This window comes from Trichosurus vulpecula, chromosome 9 (genome assembly GCF_011100635.1).
Source record: "Trichosurus vulpecula isolate mTriVul1 chromosome 9, mTriVul1.pri, whole genome shotgun sequence".
NCBI lineage: Eukaryota > Metazoa > Chordata > Mammalia > Diprotodontia > Phalangeridae > Trichosurus > Trichosurus vulpecula.
In genome coordinates this window covers 94,182,529-94,199,054 of record NC_050581.1, presented here as the reverse complement: position 1 = coordinate 94,199,054, position 16,526 = coordinate 94,182,529, and the positions used below count along the sequence as shown (strand labels likewise).

Sequence of the window (16,526 nt, the reverse complement as noted above, 5' to 3'; positions counted from 1 at the left end):
ACAGCTAGTAAGTGTCTGAAAATGGATTTGAATTCAGGTATTTCTGACTGCAGGCCCAGCTCTCTATCCACTGTGCCACCTGGATGACCTGCTTCTATTTCTAGATACTCAGAAATCATCCTATCGATAATGCATCTTAGAATTTTTCCAGGAACAATATCCAAGTTCAGGAGACTATAGATTTCACCTTATCTTTTGTTTTTTGAAAGCTGGCATCACATTTTCCCTTTTGCAGTACCTCTCCCACTCTCCATGATCCTGTTTTCCATGATTTCTGAAGGTAGCCCAACAATGAACCCAGAACACGCTCTCAGCTATATGAAAAAAAAAAGAATCCTTTCTACAAATACTTGATAAGTCGTCACTCATCCTTTGCCCGAAAATTCCAGTGAAGGGGATTCTGAGGCAGTCCCTACTACCATCAGATAGCTCTAATTGCTAGAAAGTTTTTCCCCTTAAATCAGCTTAAATTTGCCTCTTTCCAACTCTCACTCATTGCTGAATTCTCTGAAGCTTGGTGACTTGTGTTAGTCCTTTGTTTTCAAGGAGGACCATGGCATCAGGGAAATGATGACATGACTTGCAGTTGACTTTGATTTGGGTGAGCGAGGGCTGTGCAAGGTCACTAGCCTCACTATCTCCTCCAGAGCCATCTGGATCCAGTGACCAGATATTCGTCAGGATGACTGGAGATGACCCAGGATGCAATGGGAGACCCTGGCCCTCTTAGGCTAAGGGTGACTTAGTTATTGAAGGAAGGAAGCAAAGTACTCTCTTGCTTCTTCTTGTCTTGCCTTGGTTTTAAATTCCTTATTAGCCATTTTTTACTATCCTTTCCTATTTAAATACCACTCTACGGGGCAGAAATGGCAACCTTCTCAAACAGCAAATAAAGGAGCAAGGCTGGCCCAAGGTAAAGTGTAGTGAGGAAAATATGTCTTCATTGTACCACAGTCCCCTTATTTTGTACCATTTTCTTCCCTTACATTATCACACAAAATGTTCTCATTTCCACTCTTTCATTCCCTGAAAAAAACCTTATTCTCAGATCTTTTCTTTATATTAAGTTGTAAAAAATCACTAAGTGCTTAAAGTTTCCCTCCCTCTCAGGACTACATACATCTTATCAGGGCTCATAGCCTACTGAAAATTGCAACAAATGAGAAGGGTAGATTTGGGCAATGTCGAGCCTGTTTAGTAACTGATATCAGCTTGCAAATGTGGTCACCTAATCGGCTCATCTAGCCTCTCAAGAATAGCTGGAAGGCCGACACCTGATTATCTCTCCTGGGTCATATGGCAGCCAAAGTACAAAACATACGAGATTGAGAATTCAATAGTTCTTGGTTTAGTAGCCCTAGCAGAATACAAAGCCATGGAGTTGGAGGAGGTGGGGCAGGATTTATAGGTTTTTACTTAAATACAAGAGGGACAGACTGATTTTTTTGGAACTGCTTCCAATTTTAGAATTTTATGAGTGTGGAATTCTGCATTCGCTAATACTCTACTACGTCTATGATAACTCCTCCGCCTCCAATCCTTCTAGTCACCATGTTTAGAGACAATTAAACTAGTGAGGTTTAACCCAGGGCCAATCTCTGCAACCATTTTGTTTCATGAAGGGGGGAAATCAGGACAAAGAACATTGGATTTGGGATCGGGAGACCTGGGTTTGGATCCCACCTTCAATGATGGCTATGTAATCATGAGCAAACTCTGGGAGCTTCAATATTCTCTTTTCCTCAGTACAATGAGGCTAATAATAACTATAATACCTACCTTACAGGATTGTTGTGAGACTCAGGTTAGATAAAGGTATGAAAAATGCTTTGTAATCTTTAAAGTGGTCTAGAACACTATTTTTGCTACTATCACTGATGCTACTGTTATGAAGATCTACTGAGACCACTTCTGTGAACTTGTTTTCCCTTCATTTTACTTCTCAGGTCTCAATTCCTTTATATGTAAAATGAGGCAGATGGATGGGATGATCTCTATGGTCCATTCCATTTCTTGATCATGGCTTAAGCAGCTCTGCATAAAGTCATCCTTGCAGCTGCTTTGGTTTTGCGTCTTGGTTTGTACAACTAGATTCGTGCTTTGATGACTGTAACCAAGCCCTATGATGTTTGGCAACTTCAATCCCCTGCCTCGTTTCTTTCTGCCTAATCGCTAGCTTTGGCACCTTGAACCACACTCTAGTTCCCCTGGACTGAACATCTCCTCCCACTTCTCCTCCCCCATCATGAACCACAGTCCTTGTGACTAGGGCTCCACTAACAAGCTGCTAGAATTCAATGAGGCTGACTGCCAACCTGGACCATTGCCTGATGTCTACAACCAGATTACCTGGATGCCATGCTTTGCTCACATGCAGAGAAACCCACCTGCTTCCTATTGTTGGACCTGCTTTCTATTCATTCAACTAATTAATACTTATTAGGTATCTTTTCATTTCTCTCTTTGTTTCTCCAGAGCTTAGAATTGTACTTTGCAAACGGTCGACCTTTAATAAGTATTTGTTGAATAAAGCAAAATTATATACTATTTATAGAGCCTTGAGCCAGGTGGTGAGGGAGACAAATAGTTGAAATAAGACACAGTTTCTGCCTTCATAGAGCTTACAGTCTAGTAGGGGGATCTGGTAAAATCTCAAATAACTGAAGTATATAGTTTTGAATTAAAAGTGCATCAGATTTACAAAAGCAGATACTATGAGGAGTCCAAGGAAGAAGGCTGTCATTACCAGTCAGAAGCATCAAGGAAGACTTGAAGGAGGTGTCATTTGAGTTGGACTTTAATGGATGGGTAAGAATAATGATATAGAGCTTGAAAGACTGTGTAACACCAGAGTGTAGAAGGTTTTGACCTCAGGCAAAGGAGTCTGAACCTTACTTACCGAAGATTTTGAGCAAAGGAATTACCAACCCATCTAATTGGATTTCCAAAAATTCCACTCCAATCTGATTTAAGAAGCATTTATTAGATGTCTATTATGTTTGAGGTATACTGCCCTAGGCACTGGAGATAAAATGACAAAATGATAACAAAAGGGACAAAACAAGATTTTGTAATTTCATCTAATACTAGAACCTCCCCAAATCCCTAGCTGCAGTTTAAGGATCTGTCCAACCTCTGGGCCTCAGGTAACCATGTTGTAATATGCTTGATCACCCACCTATGCTTAGTATTTACAGCTTTTATAATCAACAGTAGACTATTAACTAACTTTTCTCTGGTTAAGTTTAGTAATCTTGAAGTGAAGTCAATGATAGGCAGCTTTTTAAGTTTATAAATCAAAGTAATTATAAATTTTATTTATTATAATTTATATTTATATAAATATATGTCCATATTATACATAACATATAAATTATAAATCACAATAATCACCAAGAAGGGATTTGCTCACCAAGAATTCCCTACACTGATAATGTCACAGGTCTGGACACCAAAAGGGGGTGGGGAGAGGAGGCATAATGTGATATTAGTGAATATTTGCTAATATTTCTAAAATCTTTGGATAAAATATGACACGTACATGTTAAGTATGCTTAGAATTACTTGTAAAGATAAAATCCCATATGTCTAGCAAGGAATGTGCTACGCCAAAGATATTGAGAGGATTGATATCTTGAGAATTTACACTGGTAAAATGTTAATTTGTAGAATTAAATATTTTTTTTTATCTGCAAGACATGATTGTCTACCCAACTGATGCTCCACTTTCTTCTTCCCCACCTGCTATCCCATCATGGACTGTAAAAATGGATTGGCATAAACCCAAAGTAAACTAGAGTAGGGCACAGAACTGAGTTTACTTGACAGGATAAACATTTCTAACCCTATGCTTAAGTACAATGGTGTCTCAGCTAAGCAGAACCCATATATACCATCTATAGTATATAGCCACTATTTATGAGGGAGTCAGATGGGACATGGCTGAAGAGAGAGAATAACAGAAGTGACCCAAATCTCCCTATACTTTCTAGGATGCCCTTGAGAACTTTCCTTTGCATCCAACAGGAAATTCACCATGCCAATCTTTGAAGTAGGCCAAAAAGTTCGTTTTTAAGTAAGTGTCAAAGATGAAGATGCTGGGGAAATGTTCATTTCTAAATACAAAGGGGAGAAATGAGTATGTCATTTACCTTCACTACCGAGTTAGCATGCATAAGCCAAAATCATGGCATGCCCAGAAAATGGAAAGCTGTCTTAAGCCATGGTTTTAAAAGACATCAAGTTTTTACCCTAGGGAGATCTTTGCAGCTCCAGAGATTTCTAAACATTTTAAAACATTGTTTTAATGTAGAAAGTGTTAGATTGGGCAGAACTTTGTGTTTAGTCTACCAATAAAATCATGGTTTTTTTATAGTGTGACCAAGGTCACTAATCGGATGAGAAGATAGAATGAAGTCATAGTTTATGGAGCTTTGTTTATTATGTTAACAGTCCTACGATTCTATCTTTGAATTTTAAAAATGGGAAAGGGAATGATTCTGGATCACCTCATTATAAATTCATTGATTGGGTTGTCACTCTTGGCTTTTTCACTACAATAACGGGGGCTTAATCCAGAAGATATATTGCTAGGGGTTTAAGCAAGGAGGGGCAAGGGACCAGTTTTGTTGGTGCTTTCCTTTTCTGTGTTGTTGAGAGAGCCTGGGAGGTAAGGCCATACAAGCTGGTAAGAAAGAACGGATGGGAAGGTATAAAGCTTTGAATGTTAGGATAAGGAGATCAGAAGAAGCAGTACAAGGACATTTTCGAGGACTCATTGAAAAACTTTAGTATCAGTTGTGAGACATGGAAGATAGTGGCAAAGGACTGCCCAACATGGCATGCCGACATCAAAGAAGGTGCTATGCTCTATGAGCAAAGCAGAATTGTGGCAAAATGGAAGTGTGAGATGCACAAATCTAGAGAAATCTCCTTCCCAAATGTTCAAATGAACATCAACAACAAGCTTGAATTTTAATCAGAGATTTAGGAACCTTAGAACTCATTTAGCCCCTCATTTCACATATACAATAACTGAGATGCAGAAAGATAAATTGACTTTCCCAGGTTTCCAAATGTACTTAGCAGCACAGCCCACTGATAAAGACCCCAGGCTTCTGACTAAATTTAGCATTCTTTTGGTGGAAGGTCTGTCCCTGGCATAACTACATTTTGATTTTCTTCTCTCTTAGGTACTACTTGGGGGAGACTCTTCACATAGTCAGATTCTATTTTAACATAAAGTGAATTAGAATGAATTACCACTACCAACTTCCATGTTAGAGATGGAGGGGGTGGGTTGGGGAAGAACCCATCTACCAAAGAGCTGGTTAGATTTATTTTATACGTATTTCTAATTATCTTACTTTGATATTTTATTTCATAAAGAACATTCTTTCACTTGTAAACAACAGCTAGAATATGTGTCTTTGTGATGAGCAATATGTGTATTCAGGTGATAGAAAGGAAAGAAAGAAGTAGACCCTAAGAATAGGGTACCCAGAAACAATAGCAGCAGCAGGAAGAAGAACAAATAATAGCTGGGTTTTGGCATTGGCAAGTCTCTGAATCCAAGGAGCTTGGGCTCAGAGATCAGGAGGATCAAGAGAACAATTTGAGATTCAGTGATCAGGGAAGTTTAATTAAGATGTGAAAGCTGAGAGAGCTTTTGGCTTAAGAGTGGGAACCACTGGAGCACCAACTTGGGAGAAGTTGGTGCCATCCAAAGAAGACTGTAGGTCCCTAAGGCCAATGGCTCAAGGGTTGAGCCTGTACATTTTTTACATCACTTGATACTACTTAATGAATGAATTGATTGCAAACCTCATAAATCTAATGTAGTACTAACATTTTCTAATACTTCAAGATTTTAACTGGTCAAAACAATATGGTGGAATATGCCAACATGCAGAGAAGGGAACATCCAGCTCTAAATCCTTAGTCCAGACAAGCTGAGTAAACAAACTATGAATCTACTCAAACTGAAGAAATAAAGTTCAGATGTTATGGTTCTATTTGTAGTTCAATTCCTCATTTTGTTTATTTTTACTTTCCGAGTCAAACTCTATTGCTTTGTAAAATTGTTTTTAAAAACCCAAAGAACATCACAAATAAAGACTTTAAATGGACTATCTTTTTTTCTTTTAAACAAATCAAAACAAAATGTGTTATGTTGCTAAGGAAAATCATGAAAGCCAAATTAGATGAAGTGATACCAACTCATCATCTTGAGAACTTGATAACCAATTCATTGTTTGAGGCCTTTAGGCATCAATGTCTTACTCACTTCCTTTCCTCCCTTCTTAAGTTCTGGGCCTGGTCTGACTTGCCTTCCACACCCTTTATTAGCCTCTGCTTTAATTCTATTACTTTTTACTCAACTTTTCCTACAAGAAAAGAAAGGTTCCCATGAGCCCAGGTCATGAAAATATGAAACAACCAACCTGTTGATGAACATATGAGCCAGTGCCCGCTGCTTGATTATGGAAGTGCTCACTGTTGGCACTAGTCAGCATGCTGAAAGCAATGAGTAGTGGGTCTCAGACATTTGTCTGAATTTCCAGAATACATTTTCTTAAATTGCAATGTGCAATTTTTTACTGGTTCAAGAAACATTTATGAAGAACCTACTATGTGCCAAGCATTATTCCTGGCATAGGGGATACAAAGACAAAACTTAAATAATTCCTGCCTTTCAGAAGCTTCTATTCTATTTTGGGAAGATATCAATCAACACACATTTATTAACTCCCTATTATGCCTGGCACAGGGCACACAGTGACAAAAGTCTTTGTCTTCAAGATGTTTACATTCTATTTGGGGGAAACACCAATCAATAAGTAAGCATTTATTTAGTAACTACTACACGTCAGACATTATGCCTTGGGAATACAAAGGAAGAAGAGGAAAGCCTCCTCTCTCTCTAGGGACATATGTTTTATCAGAGGAGGAATGTGTGTATATGTACACACACATATATGTATTTGTATTTTATTCTAGTAAAATCAAAATAGAGCTGCTGAAGTTTCTTCAGCAGAGAAGTGAAATGATCCAACATAAGCTTTAGGGATAGCAATTTGGCAACTAGGTGGAGGATAAACTGGAGAAAAGACAGATGAAGCAGGGAACCCAATACCTTGACCCATCATTTTGGGAGAGAAGAACATAAGAAAGTAACATGGCACATATATTCATATCCCTTCCCTCAAGAACACAGCATAAAGGGAAAAGGAAAAAAAAACTAAAAGGAGAGAAATGTGGTAGGTGATGAAGTCCTGCCAAAGCATGATTGGTTCCCCACTGGGAGAAAGGTAAAACTAGACAGAAACAACTAGAATGAATGATAGAGCCATGACAGTGGTAGGTTTTTCCTGGGGCCATACCACAAATATGCTGAATTGCTTCTCAGGGAACAGAACAGACAGTTGACAAATGGAGGTGGTCAGTGGAGCTGACTGGCATGTGCATCACTGCATCCTTTCTAGGTGGGCCATTGATGGTCTTTATATTATCATAAATTCTGTGGTTAAATTTAAGTTGTGTGTTGCTGTAGTTCTTGAGATGTATAGAAGAATGTGCTAGTTGAATCCATTCCTATAAATTTCCCAGCTTAAAAATCTCATTTTTTCATATATTATTCACTCATAAATAAGTTGTGAACTTATGTTTACTTCATTGTGTTTTGCATTTGAGCCTCTGCCTTATGGTATTTCCACCTTTAGTTATGAGTGATTGGCAGACATAATTATGGCTGGCAGTTTTGTTCTCATACTGAGTGCATGTGGTAGTGTCTGTCTTTGGTTAACAGCTGTACTTTCTGTTTGCAGAGACTAGTGGGGCTCTGGCTCTGCCTCATCAAATCCATGCAGCATTTTTTGCTCAATGGGGCCATTTCATCTCTAACTGCTATACATAGGAGCCCTATAATTTCCAAGCAGTATTGCTAAACCATACTGTTGCAAGTTGTGCTTTAGGGGAAATTGCACATACAAAATAAACAAAATGATCATAACACTAGTTATGATTATGAAGGTGCATATAGTCAATTGGATGCAGAACATGCTTACCTTATATATGCCTAGAATTGCAAAGACTTGAAAACAAAACTTGGATACTCCATGCATGCATGTTATTAAATTAATAATTTACGTGCATTCACACCAGACCCAAAGCAACTACATTCTAAGGTACTTGAAAGAATTGGTAGATATAATTTTTGAGTCACTGTCACTGATGTTTGAAAGATCATGGAGAATAATAAAGGTGGTACATGACTAGAGCAGGGCAAATGTTCCAATTTCCAAAGAGAAGAGAATACTGTCTGTAGAGGATCCAGGAACAGGAACCTCTGGTCTTGAGGCCACATGTGGCCTTCTAGGTCCTTGGGTGCAGCCTTTTGACTGGGTCCAAGTTTTACAAAACACATACTTTTATTAAGGAGATTTGTTCTGTGAAGTTTGGATTTAGTCAAAGGGCCACACTGAAGGACCTAGAGGGCCACATGTGGCCTCAAGGCCATAGCTTCCCCACCCCTGATAGTTTGTAAACTGTAGTCCATTGGAGCTGTTCTTGATTTGGCTTCTGAGCTGTTTCTTCACCATATGTTCTATTGATCAGCAATCATTCTGGTCCCCTCCCACTAAAACATTGCACTCTACTGTTGAGTCCCCTAGCCCTGAAGTGGAATTTTGCAGTGTTTTCCCTGGGTCTGAGCCTTTATATCACTTAAAGACTATCTCCTCACTATATTCTCACCTTCTTTCTAGTACCCCTCTTTGGAATTGTTTTTCCCCAATAGAGTGTGACCTCCCGGAGGGCAGGAGCTATTTTGTTTACTTGTATCTGTATCCCAAATGGTTAGCACAGTGCCTGACACATAGTTAGCACTTAATAAATGTTCTCTCTATCTGGCAAAAATCTCAAATGTTTTTATTACATAGAAGTTTTGCAAACACTTAGAAAATGAAGCAGTAATGACAAAGAGCTAATATGGCTTCACCAAGACTAGCTCACCCCATACCAACCTAATTTCCTCTCTCTTTTTTTGGGCAAGGTTATTAGATGGTAGATTAGGAGCATGTTGTACTTTATCTAGATTTTTGGCAAATTAATAATTGGCAAAATTTAAAATACTATTCTTGTGGAAAAACTGGAGACGTGTTCTGAATCTGACATTCTTTTTTTTCCTCTCTTGGTGATCACAACTTTGGAGAGATTTTCCATCTGTTTTCTAAATTGTCTACTCCATTGTTTGTCTTTATTATTTCTGCTTTAAGAACTCTGATTTGTTATATGATTACCACCCTAATATATTATTTTAAAAGTTTTATCATCTTTTTGGACCATTAGGGAGTTTCTTGTCATTGTTCTATGATTTCTGGGGCATCCAGAGAGCTTCCGGTAACTTTTAGTCTCAGACATTTGTCTGGATCATTAAGAGGTGAAAAAAATTTCTGAGTCACATATCTAGTATATATTAGTGACAAGACTTGAACAAGGGCTTCTTGACTCCAAGGCCAGCATTAAGTACAATATAATAAGCTGCCTCTTAACACTGTGCTATGTGAAAGAGAATAACAAATGTGATCTTAGGCTACATTAAAGATGCATAAAGTCCAGAATGAAAGTGGTGATATATCCTGGTCATACCATATCATGAGTTACAAGTATCATATTTTATGGATATTGACAAGCTAGAAAATGTCCATTGAAGACAAGCAGGATGGCTAAAGTTTTTGAGATCATGCTGTATGAGGATCATTTGAAATAAAGACTGGAGAACTGAAGACTTAGGGGTTAGATTTAGAGTTAGATTTCTCTGAAGGGCTGTCATAAGGAATAGGAATTATATTTATTCTGGTTGTCTCCTGAGGACAGAATTATGATAAGAACAATGAGTGAAGTTCTGTAGACTTTAGCTGGAAGCAAGCCAAAGAGCTTAATAATTAGAATTACCCCAAAGTAAAATGGGCAGTCTTGGGAGATAGATTCCTCCTTACTTGAGATCTTCAAGATAAGGCTGGATGACAACTTGTTGAGGGAGAAGAGGAAGGAGAATGTTAACAGAAGGGCTTTTTAGTCATATATGAGTTTGAACTAGACTGCCTGTGATATTTCCTTCTAACTCAGAGTTTGTCAATGTCAAGACCTAGAGATGATATGGGCTACTGGATAGAACGATGGCTGATGGCTTTGGAGTCAGTAAGACTTGGATTCCAGTCCTATCTCTGACATATACTGGCTGTGTGACCATAGATAAGTCATTTAGTATGAAGGTTAAAAGTTGTACATAGGACTATACTCTATCAGCAATAAAATCACAGATGTAGAGCAAAAACACCTATGTGTATATCATAACTTATATGTAAAATATGTATATATGTGTACATATATGTGTATGTATATACACATACATATATGCAACTATACTCAGTTCTTTCATATAGCTTCCAATCAACTTAATTAGGTTCCTTTTTTAAAGAAGGTAATCAGGAATTAATAATGCGTGACAACCTCATATTTTGTATCCACACTAGTATTGTACCTAAGAAATACTGTCTAGTCACATATTTATCTTCTTCCTCTCCTTCTTTTCCTATCCATACACCTTATTAGAGTGACAGCAATGACAAAGACAGTAAATCATTTGGATTGGGTTTTACTTGTTTTAAATAAGTGATTACACAGGCAATTAATAGTTCATTTTTGAAATCCAGAAGTCATTCATGAGAGATTCATGTCAAAACGTTTGGAACTTTAGTTGAAGAAATGAGAGACTAAAAATATTCAAACTGACAAACACCTAACTAAAATTGACGAAGCTGACTTCTGCCCAGTAACAATGAGAGCCTTGCCTAAATCTAAATCTGCCCAGTAACAGGGGGCTCTGTTGACAAGAAAACCTTGTTATTTTCTGTATAGTGACTAACCCCTATGTTTTGTGCCCATATCCTCAAAGGTTGTAAGTTAACTTCCCTGTTTTGTAATCATATCCCTGAACTGTTTTGTAAAGTACCCAGTACACCTGCTTCCCCCTTCCTGACATCCTTCCCTGTGGTTAACTGCCCGTGTAGGAGCATACCCCATCCCTAGCTAAGTGCCCAAAATTTGGTTATAAAAGCAAGCCTCTGTCTTTTCTCAAACAGCTAGCACTCCTGATGAATGACTAGCCTGCCACTTTTGCGTCAATAAAGCCCTCTTGACTAGGAAAATCTCAGCCCCCTGAATTCTTTCCAGACAACCCAACTCCAAACATCATCTACCTTGTCAAAATCACTTGCCATGTTTCAACATACATATACAGCCTACTTAAAGCTGTTATATTTTATTAACAATAAAATTGGCACCACTAATTATTCATTGCTACTATATGCTAGTTTGTGTGTGTGTGATACTTTTGCGTTGCAATTTTTATGGTGTTTTTTTTTTGTTCTTTCCTCAAAGTATCTAATTGTGAATGTTATAACCTTATTTTCATCATGACTAAAGGAGTGATTGCTCTTATGTAAATATTCAATATTGAGTACTTTATGTAAGTGTAATTAAATACTTCATTGGCTATGTGATCTCACCTACATGAGTAATGCCAACAACAATGTAGGCACTCATTTTTGTTTGCTTAACCTATATGAGTCTTGTCTATATCTTCCTGTGTTTTCCATAGGGTGCCAACCAAACATGCTGGAGACCTTCCTTGATTTCTTTTGACATGAGGATACCAATGGAACACACAGGCTGTCCAACAGTTATTCCTAGCTCTCTTCATATTTGGAATTAAATTCAAGTCAATCGATAAACCAATGTCAATCCATAAACATATATTAAGTGCCTGCTATGTGCTGTCAAGCCAGCTGCCAAAATAATCTTCCTAAAACACAAGTCTGACCACATCACTCCCTGGCTTATGATTCTAATTGGCTCCCTATTCCCTTTACCAACTCCTCAGCTTTGTACTTCAAGCACTTCACAATCTAGCTATTCTCTGCTCCAATACAGCTACTCTGCTTGGTTTTTCTTGTACTCTGCATTCCACACTTCACCATTATGCTTTTACCCAAGACATCACATACATGGAATGAACTCTCTCATCACCCCACTTCTTAGATTCTTTAACTTTCAAGGGTTCCACCTCCTACAAAAAGTCTTTTTCACTTAGATCTTCTACTTATTTGTCTGTGTAACTGTTGTATCTATGTTCCACCCCACCCCAAAAGAATGTGATTGCCTTGAGGGCAGGGACTGTTTTTCATTTTGTGTTTGTGTGCTTAGGCTTTAACACATAGTAGATGCTTAATAAATTCTTGGTGGATTGAATTGAAACTTATTCCAAAGGAAATCTACTCTATAGATTAACATTGAACCATCAGTTATAATGCAAATACTGTTTCTTCTTAGTCCATTTATTCATATACCCCACACAGAAAATGGTATAAGTGGTTAATGTAACAGCTTTTAAAGTGGTTATACTATGGAATAAAAATTAGTTTAGAGGACATATCTTTTGCAACAGGACATAAAAGGAAAATAGTAGACTATATCAGGGGCCTTCAGATCTTTCACTGAAATTCCCTAGATTTTCAGGTTTTGCCTTCTTATTCTTGTCCTAACACTTAAGTGGTTGAAATAAAATCCACTCCATGTCATCACCCCAATAAAGAACTTTCAATTCCTGGAAGGCATTGATTGACTGCCTGTAATACCTTGCCTATGTTAGATGGTTTTTAAGTGTTTCCTAAATTGAACTAAAGATAAGAATCAATGATATATGGATATATACAGAAACATTATACACAGGATATGATGTATCTCATTACTGTGGGGAGAGGCAGAGGGCAGCCCAGCTATGTGGGAAGGGCAGTGAACTCCCAGATACATAGATGTGTGCCCTTTGTAACCTAGCTGAACTGATGCATCCTCCGTTTGGAAAAAAAAAATGGGGACATCAATAATTATACTACTTTACAGGGTTGTTTTAAGAAAAGTATTTCTTGTATATTGTATATTGTATATTGTATACTGTATATTGTATAACAGTAAACAGTCTATAGGATGATATAAGTCAATATTTTGCACAAAAATTTGTTTACTATAGATCTTACAAGTTTTATTTTTTTTACATTTTCATATTCATTTGGGGAACAAATGTGTATGATGGTAGAATATTCTCAGGGGCTCTGGGTTTTTTTTTTTTGTTTGTTTGTTTTGTTTTGTAGAGACCTCAGAGGGACCACACGAAGCACTTGTATATAGACAGTGGATGAAAAGCTAAAGTCAGCATGTGACCCTAAAAGACTGGCTCTTCTCTCTGTTTGCTATGGTAACTTCAAGATGTTTAGCTGTCTACTAAGGTTCTTGAAAGTGTATTGAGACAGGAACTAAGTAAACACAACTGGCTGGTTCGTTTTACTGCCCAGTCCCCAGAGTCTCCAAAATCAGTCAAGTGAATTCCTCCTGCTGCCCAGAACCTTCCACCCCCCACCCCGTGACGCCACTCTCTTGCTGCTCTGAGCCCCTCCCCCCACTGGAAGCAAGATCTGGCAAAGAAGGAAGGCTTGCTCATAGACCAGTTGCTTTTCATTTATTTTCTTTTTCCAGGCACCCTTGCTAAGCTTTCTCGGGTATTGAGTTCACGGGTTAACATTTGCCAAATCAGTGACCACTAATGTATACTGCAGATGACGGGGAGGGAGGAGCTAACGACTCTAGAAAGGCTCAGTAAGTCTGGAGATCACCTGCTTCCCAGGATCAAAGATGCCAAAGTCACGTGGCTCCTCTTGTACACAGCTGGGGAGGAGGAGGTTAGAGAAGCTATTCAAAGTGTCTATTGTGACCCCAAGGAACCATTGTTTTAAGATCCAGCTGTGGAGGAAGGAGGGAAAGGAGGGCCTCTGGAGAAACTGCAGCTGCTGCCGCACTAAGCCCTAGGCACCTGGTCACCACCTCCCCACCACTCAGGAAGGCTATGGGCCATCCCATCTGAACGGCAAAAAGAATACAACTCCTGGCAATGCACTGGGACACTACCTGGGGCGGTCCCCGCAAAATCACAGGATGTCAAACTGAGGGGAACCCTCGCAATATCATCCAGACCTAACTCAACTCTCTTCTCTTATTTATGAAGGAGGCTGGGGCCCAGAGAGGTGAAGAGACTTGCTAAGGTCACTAAGTTTCAAACTACAAGAGCTAGAAGGACCGGATGGATTTTCTACCCCAACCCCCTCACAGGAACTGAGATTTAGAGCTAGACAACACCTTAGAGATCACTGAACCCATCTCTTTTTCATAAACTAGGAAACTTGAGACCCAGAGACGACAACACAACTAGCACACGGTAAACCCAAACAGCCACGTGTAGGATCTAGAACACTGGATTCCTGGTCTAGAAGACTCGGAGTTCAAATACTGGCTTAGTTACTTGCCTCTGGAAATTTGGGAAAAGTCCCTAAATGCTTCTGGGAGCCTCAGTATCCTCGTCTATAGATTGAAGGAGTTGGACTCTACGACCTCTAAGGTCCCTCCCAGCTCAAAACCTTTAATCCTATGACTTCTCTGAGCCTCCGTTTCCTCTTCAGTAAAATGAAGGGAGTGGGGGGCGGATGTGAACTCCAACTCGAAAGGCCCTGACAACTTAAAATTCTGTAATCCCATTAAATCCCAAGGGCTCAATTTTCTCCTCTGTAAAATGGGAGCTTTGGGTTCAATCTTGAAGGTCCTTTTCTGACCCATGCTTTTTCCAAGTCCAGGGATAGCTGCTTTTCCCACAATGCCACCCAGCTTCTTAGTTTTTCTAGTTTTCTTTCTTTCCTGATTTCACTTCTTAATTATTATGTAAATAAACAATCAGCCTTGAGGGTAGGGGGTGGGGGAGAGTCCTCAGGAGCAGAAGTGGGGGATAGAGAGGGGAGGAGGAAAAGCTAGGCGCACCTTGACAGCTCTATCCTAAAGTACACAGGAAAGAAAGATCTGGCTGCGGCTGGAGCGAACTCTGACCGAGCAAAGTTCAGGGTAAACAAGCGCTTTAGGCAATAGTTTCCCTCCCTTCTTTCTTCCCTCCTTCCCTCCCTCCCATCACACACACGCTCCCTCCACTTCTTCCTTCTCCACCACCCCCTCCTGTCCTGAGCTTGGTTTGCTTCAGCAAAGCACTGGTCTCCCAGCTTAGATCTCGACACTTGTCACATATCGCCCTCTTCCCTCACCCGCCTTGCACCCCTACTTCTCTGGCCCAGCCTGCGGCGCGAGCGCAGCACGCTACTCACCATCTCCTGCTTGAGAAGATGTAGCTTGGTTTCCAGTCTCTCCAGGGCACTGGAGTTGCTACGTCTAGGAGAGCCAGAGGCCGGGGAAGAGGAGGAAGAGGAGAAAGAAGAGGGGGACAAGCTGCAGCTGCTACCGCTGCTGCACCCCCTGCCTTGGTCCTTGTCCTTGTCTCTGTCCCTACCCGGCTCCTCCCCACGGAGCGACCGTACGAGGCTCTCCGGCACTTTGCGCCCCAGCTTCAGTTCTATGTCTCTCAGGTCTGGCAGTGGGCCGTCTTCCATGGCTTCTTCTTCTTTTCTAAAAAAATAAAATAAATAAAACACACTCCAGGCTTTTCGGATTAAAAGGAACTGCAGCCTTTGCAAGCTGCGGTAGCGGGAGCAGCAGATTTCCTCCTATATCCTCTCTGAATCTAACCGCGGCGTGCAGAGTTCATCGTCCTTTCCATGGTCTAGTATTAGCCTCTTGAGATTCACACAGGCAGCAAGCTGGAGTAGGTACCACAGCTAACTAGGGGTAGTGGCTCATCTGAAAATAGTTTATAATTAATATTGGGTTACATTTTGGAGGGGGGGGACACCTACTGCAAAAAAGTCAATTGCGATTACGGGAAAAAGATAAAATATAAAAGCTGATTTATCTTTATGGGGGAAAAAATCCCAATAACTAACCATTCACACCATTGCAGTGTTCACTGGCTGCCCGCTGCAACAACACGGCAACAATATACTGATGTAGTAACACTTCTGGATTGTTTCATTTTCCAACCATGTCTCCAAGTTTTCTGATTTGTGCTGTATTGTTAGAAATCTCTGGTCACTGAAAAAGCCGGTCGTGTGTACACATGCATTAAAGAGAAAGATTCAGCATAGCTGGAGTTCAACTCCTTCCTGGACGTTAGCACGACTGGACTCCCTCTCCTTTGGACAGTTTGATCCAAGTCATTGTGTTTCTCCGATCCTCTGAAACTTTAAACCCCACTGGCAGGTGGACCAAAGCAGGGCCAACCCTTGTACCGTAGATCACAGACAAGAAGAGCAAGTCTCAATTATTCTAACCCTGCTGGTCGTAAAGGAGCACAGGCATCACATTTAAAGGAAGTCTCTAATAGGATCATTAGGTTTCGTGCTCTCTGACACGGTAGCTCTTTACCTTACACTTTTAAAAATTATTCCAAATTAAAGGAAAAAGAACAACTGACCTTAAGGTTTGTCACTGCCCAGAAACGCAGAACAGATAGCCCAGCATATAAGGCACTCCCAAATCAT

The 16,526-nt window shown here is 39.8% G+C and overlaps 1 protein-coding gene across 2 annotated transcripts in view; it reads right to left on the bottom strand.

The window, feature by feature from the left end:
- The window catches only part of LURAP1L (leucine rich adaptor protein 1 like), a 57,859-nt gene extending 41,673 nt beyond the window's left edge, over positions 1-16,186 (bottom strand). The window contains exons 1-2 of one of the 2 annotated variants that reach the window (XM_036738453.1): positions 15,930-16,186; positions 15,258-15,555 (exon numbers count right to left, since the gene is read on the bottom strand). In XM_036738453.1, the coding sequence (XP_036594348.1) occupies positions 15,258-15,539 (282 nt within the window). In that variant the 5' untranslated portion in view covers positions 15,540-15,555; positions 15,930-16,186. Of the gene's footprint in view, positions 1-15,257 lie in introns of both variants that reach the window. The other variant, XM_036738452.1, reaches the window with a different exon arrangement.
- Positions 16,187-16,526: the final 340 nt, after the last annotated feature.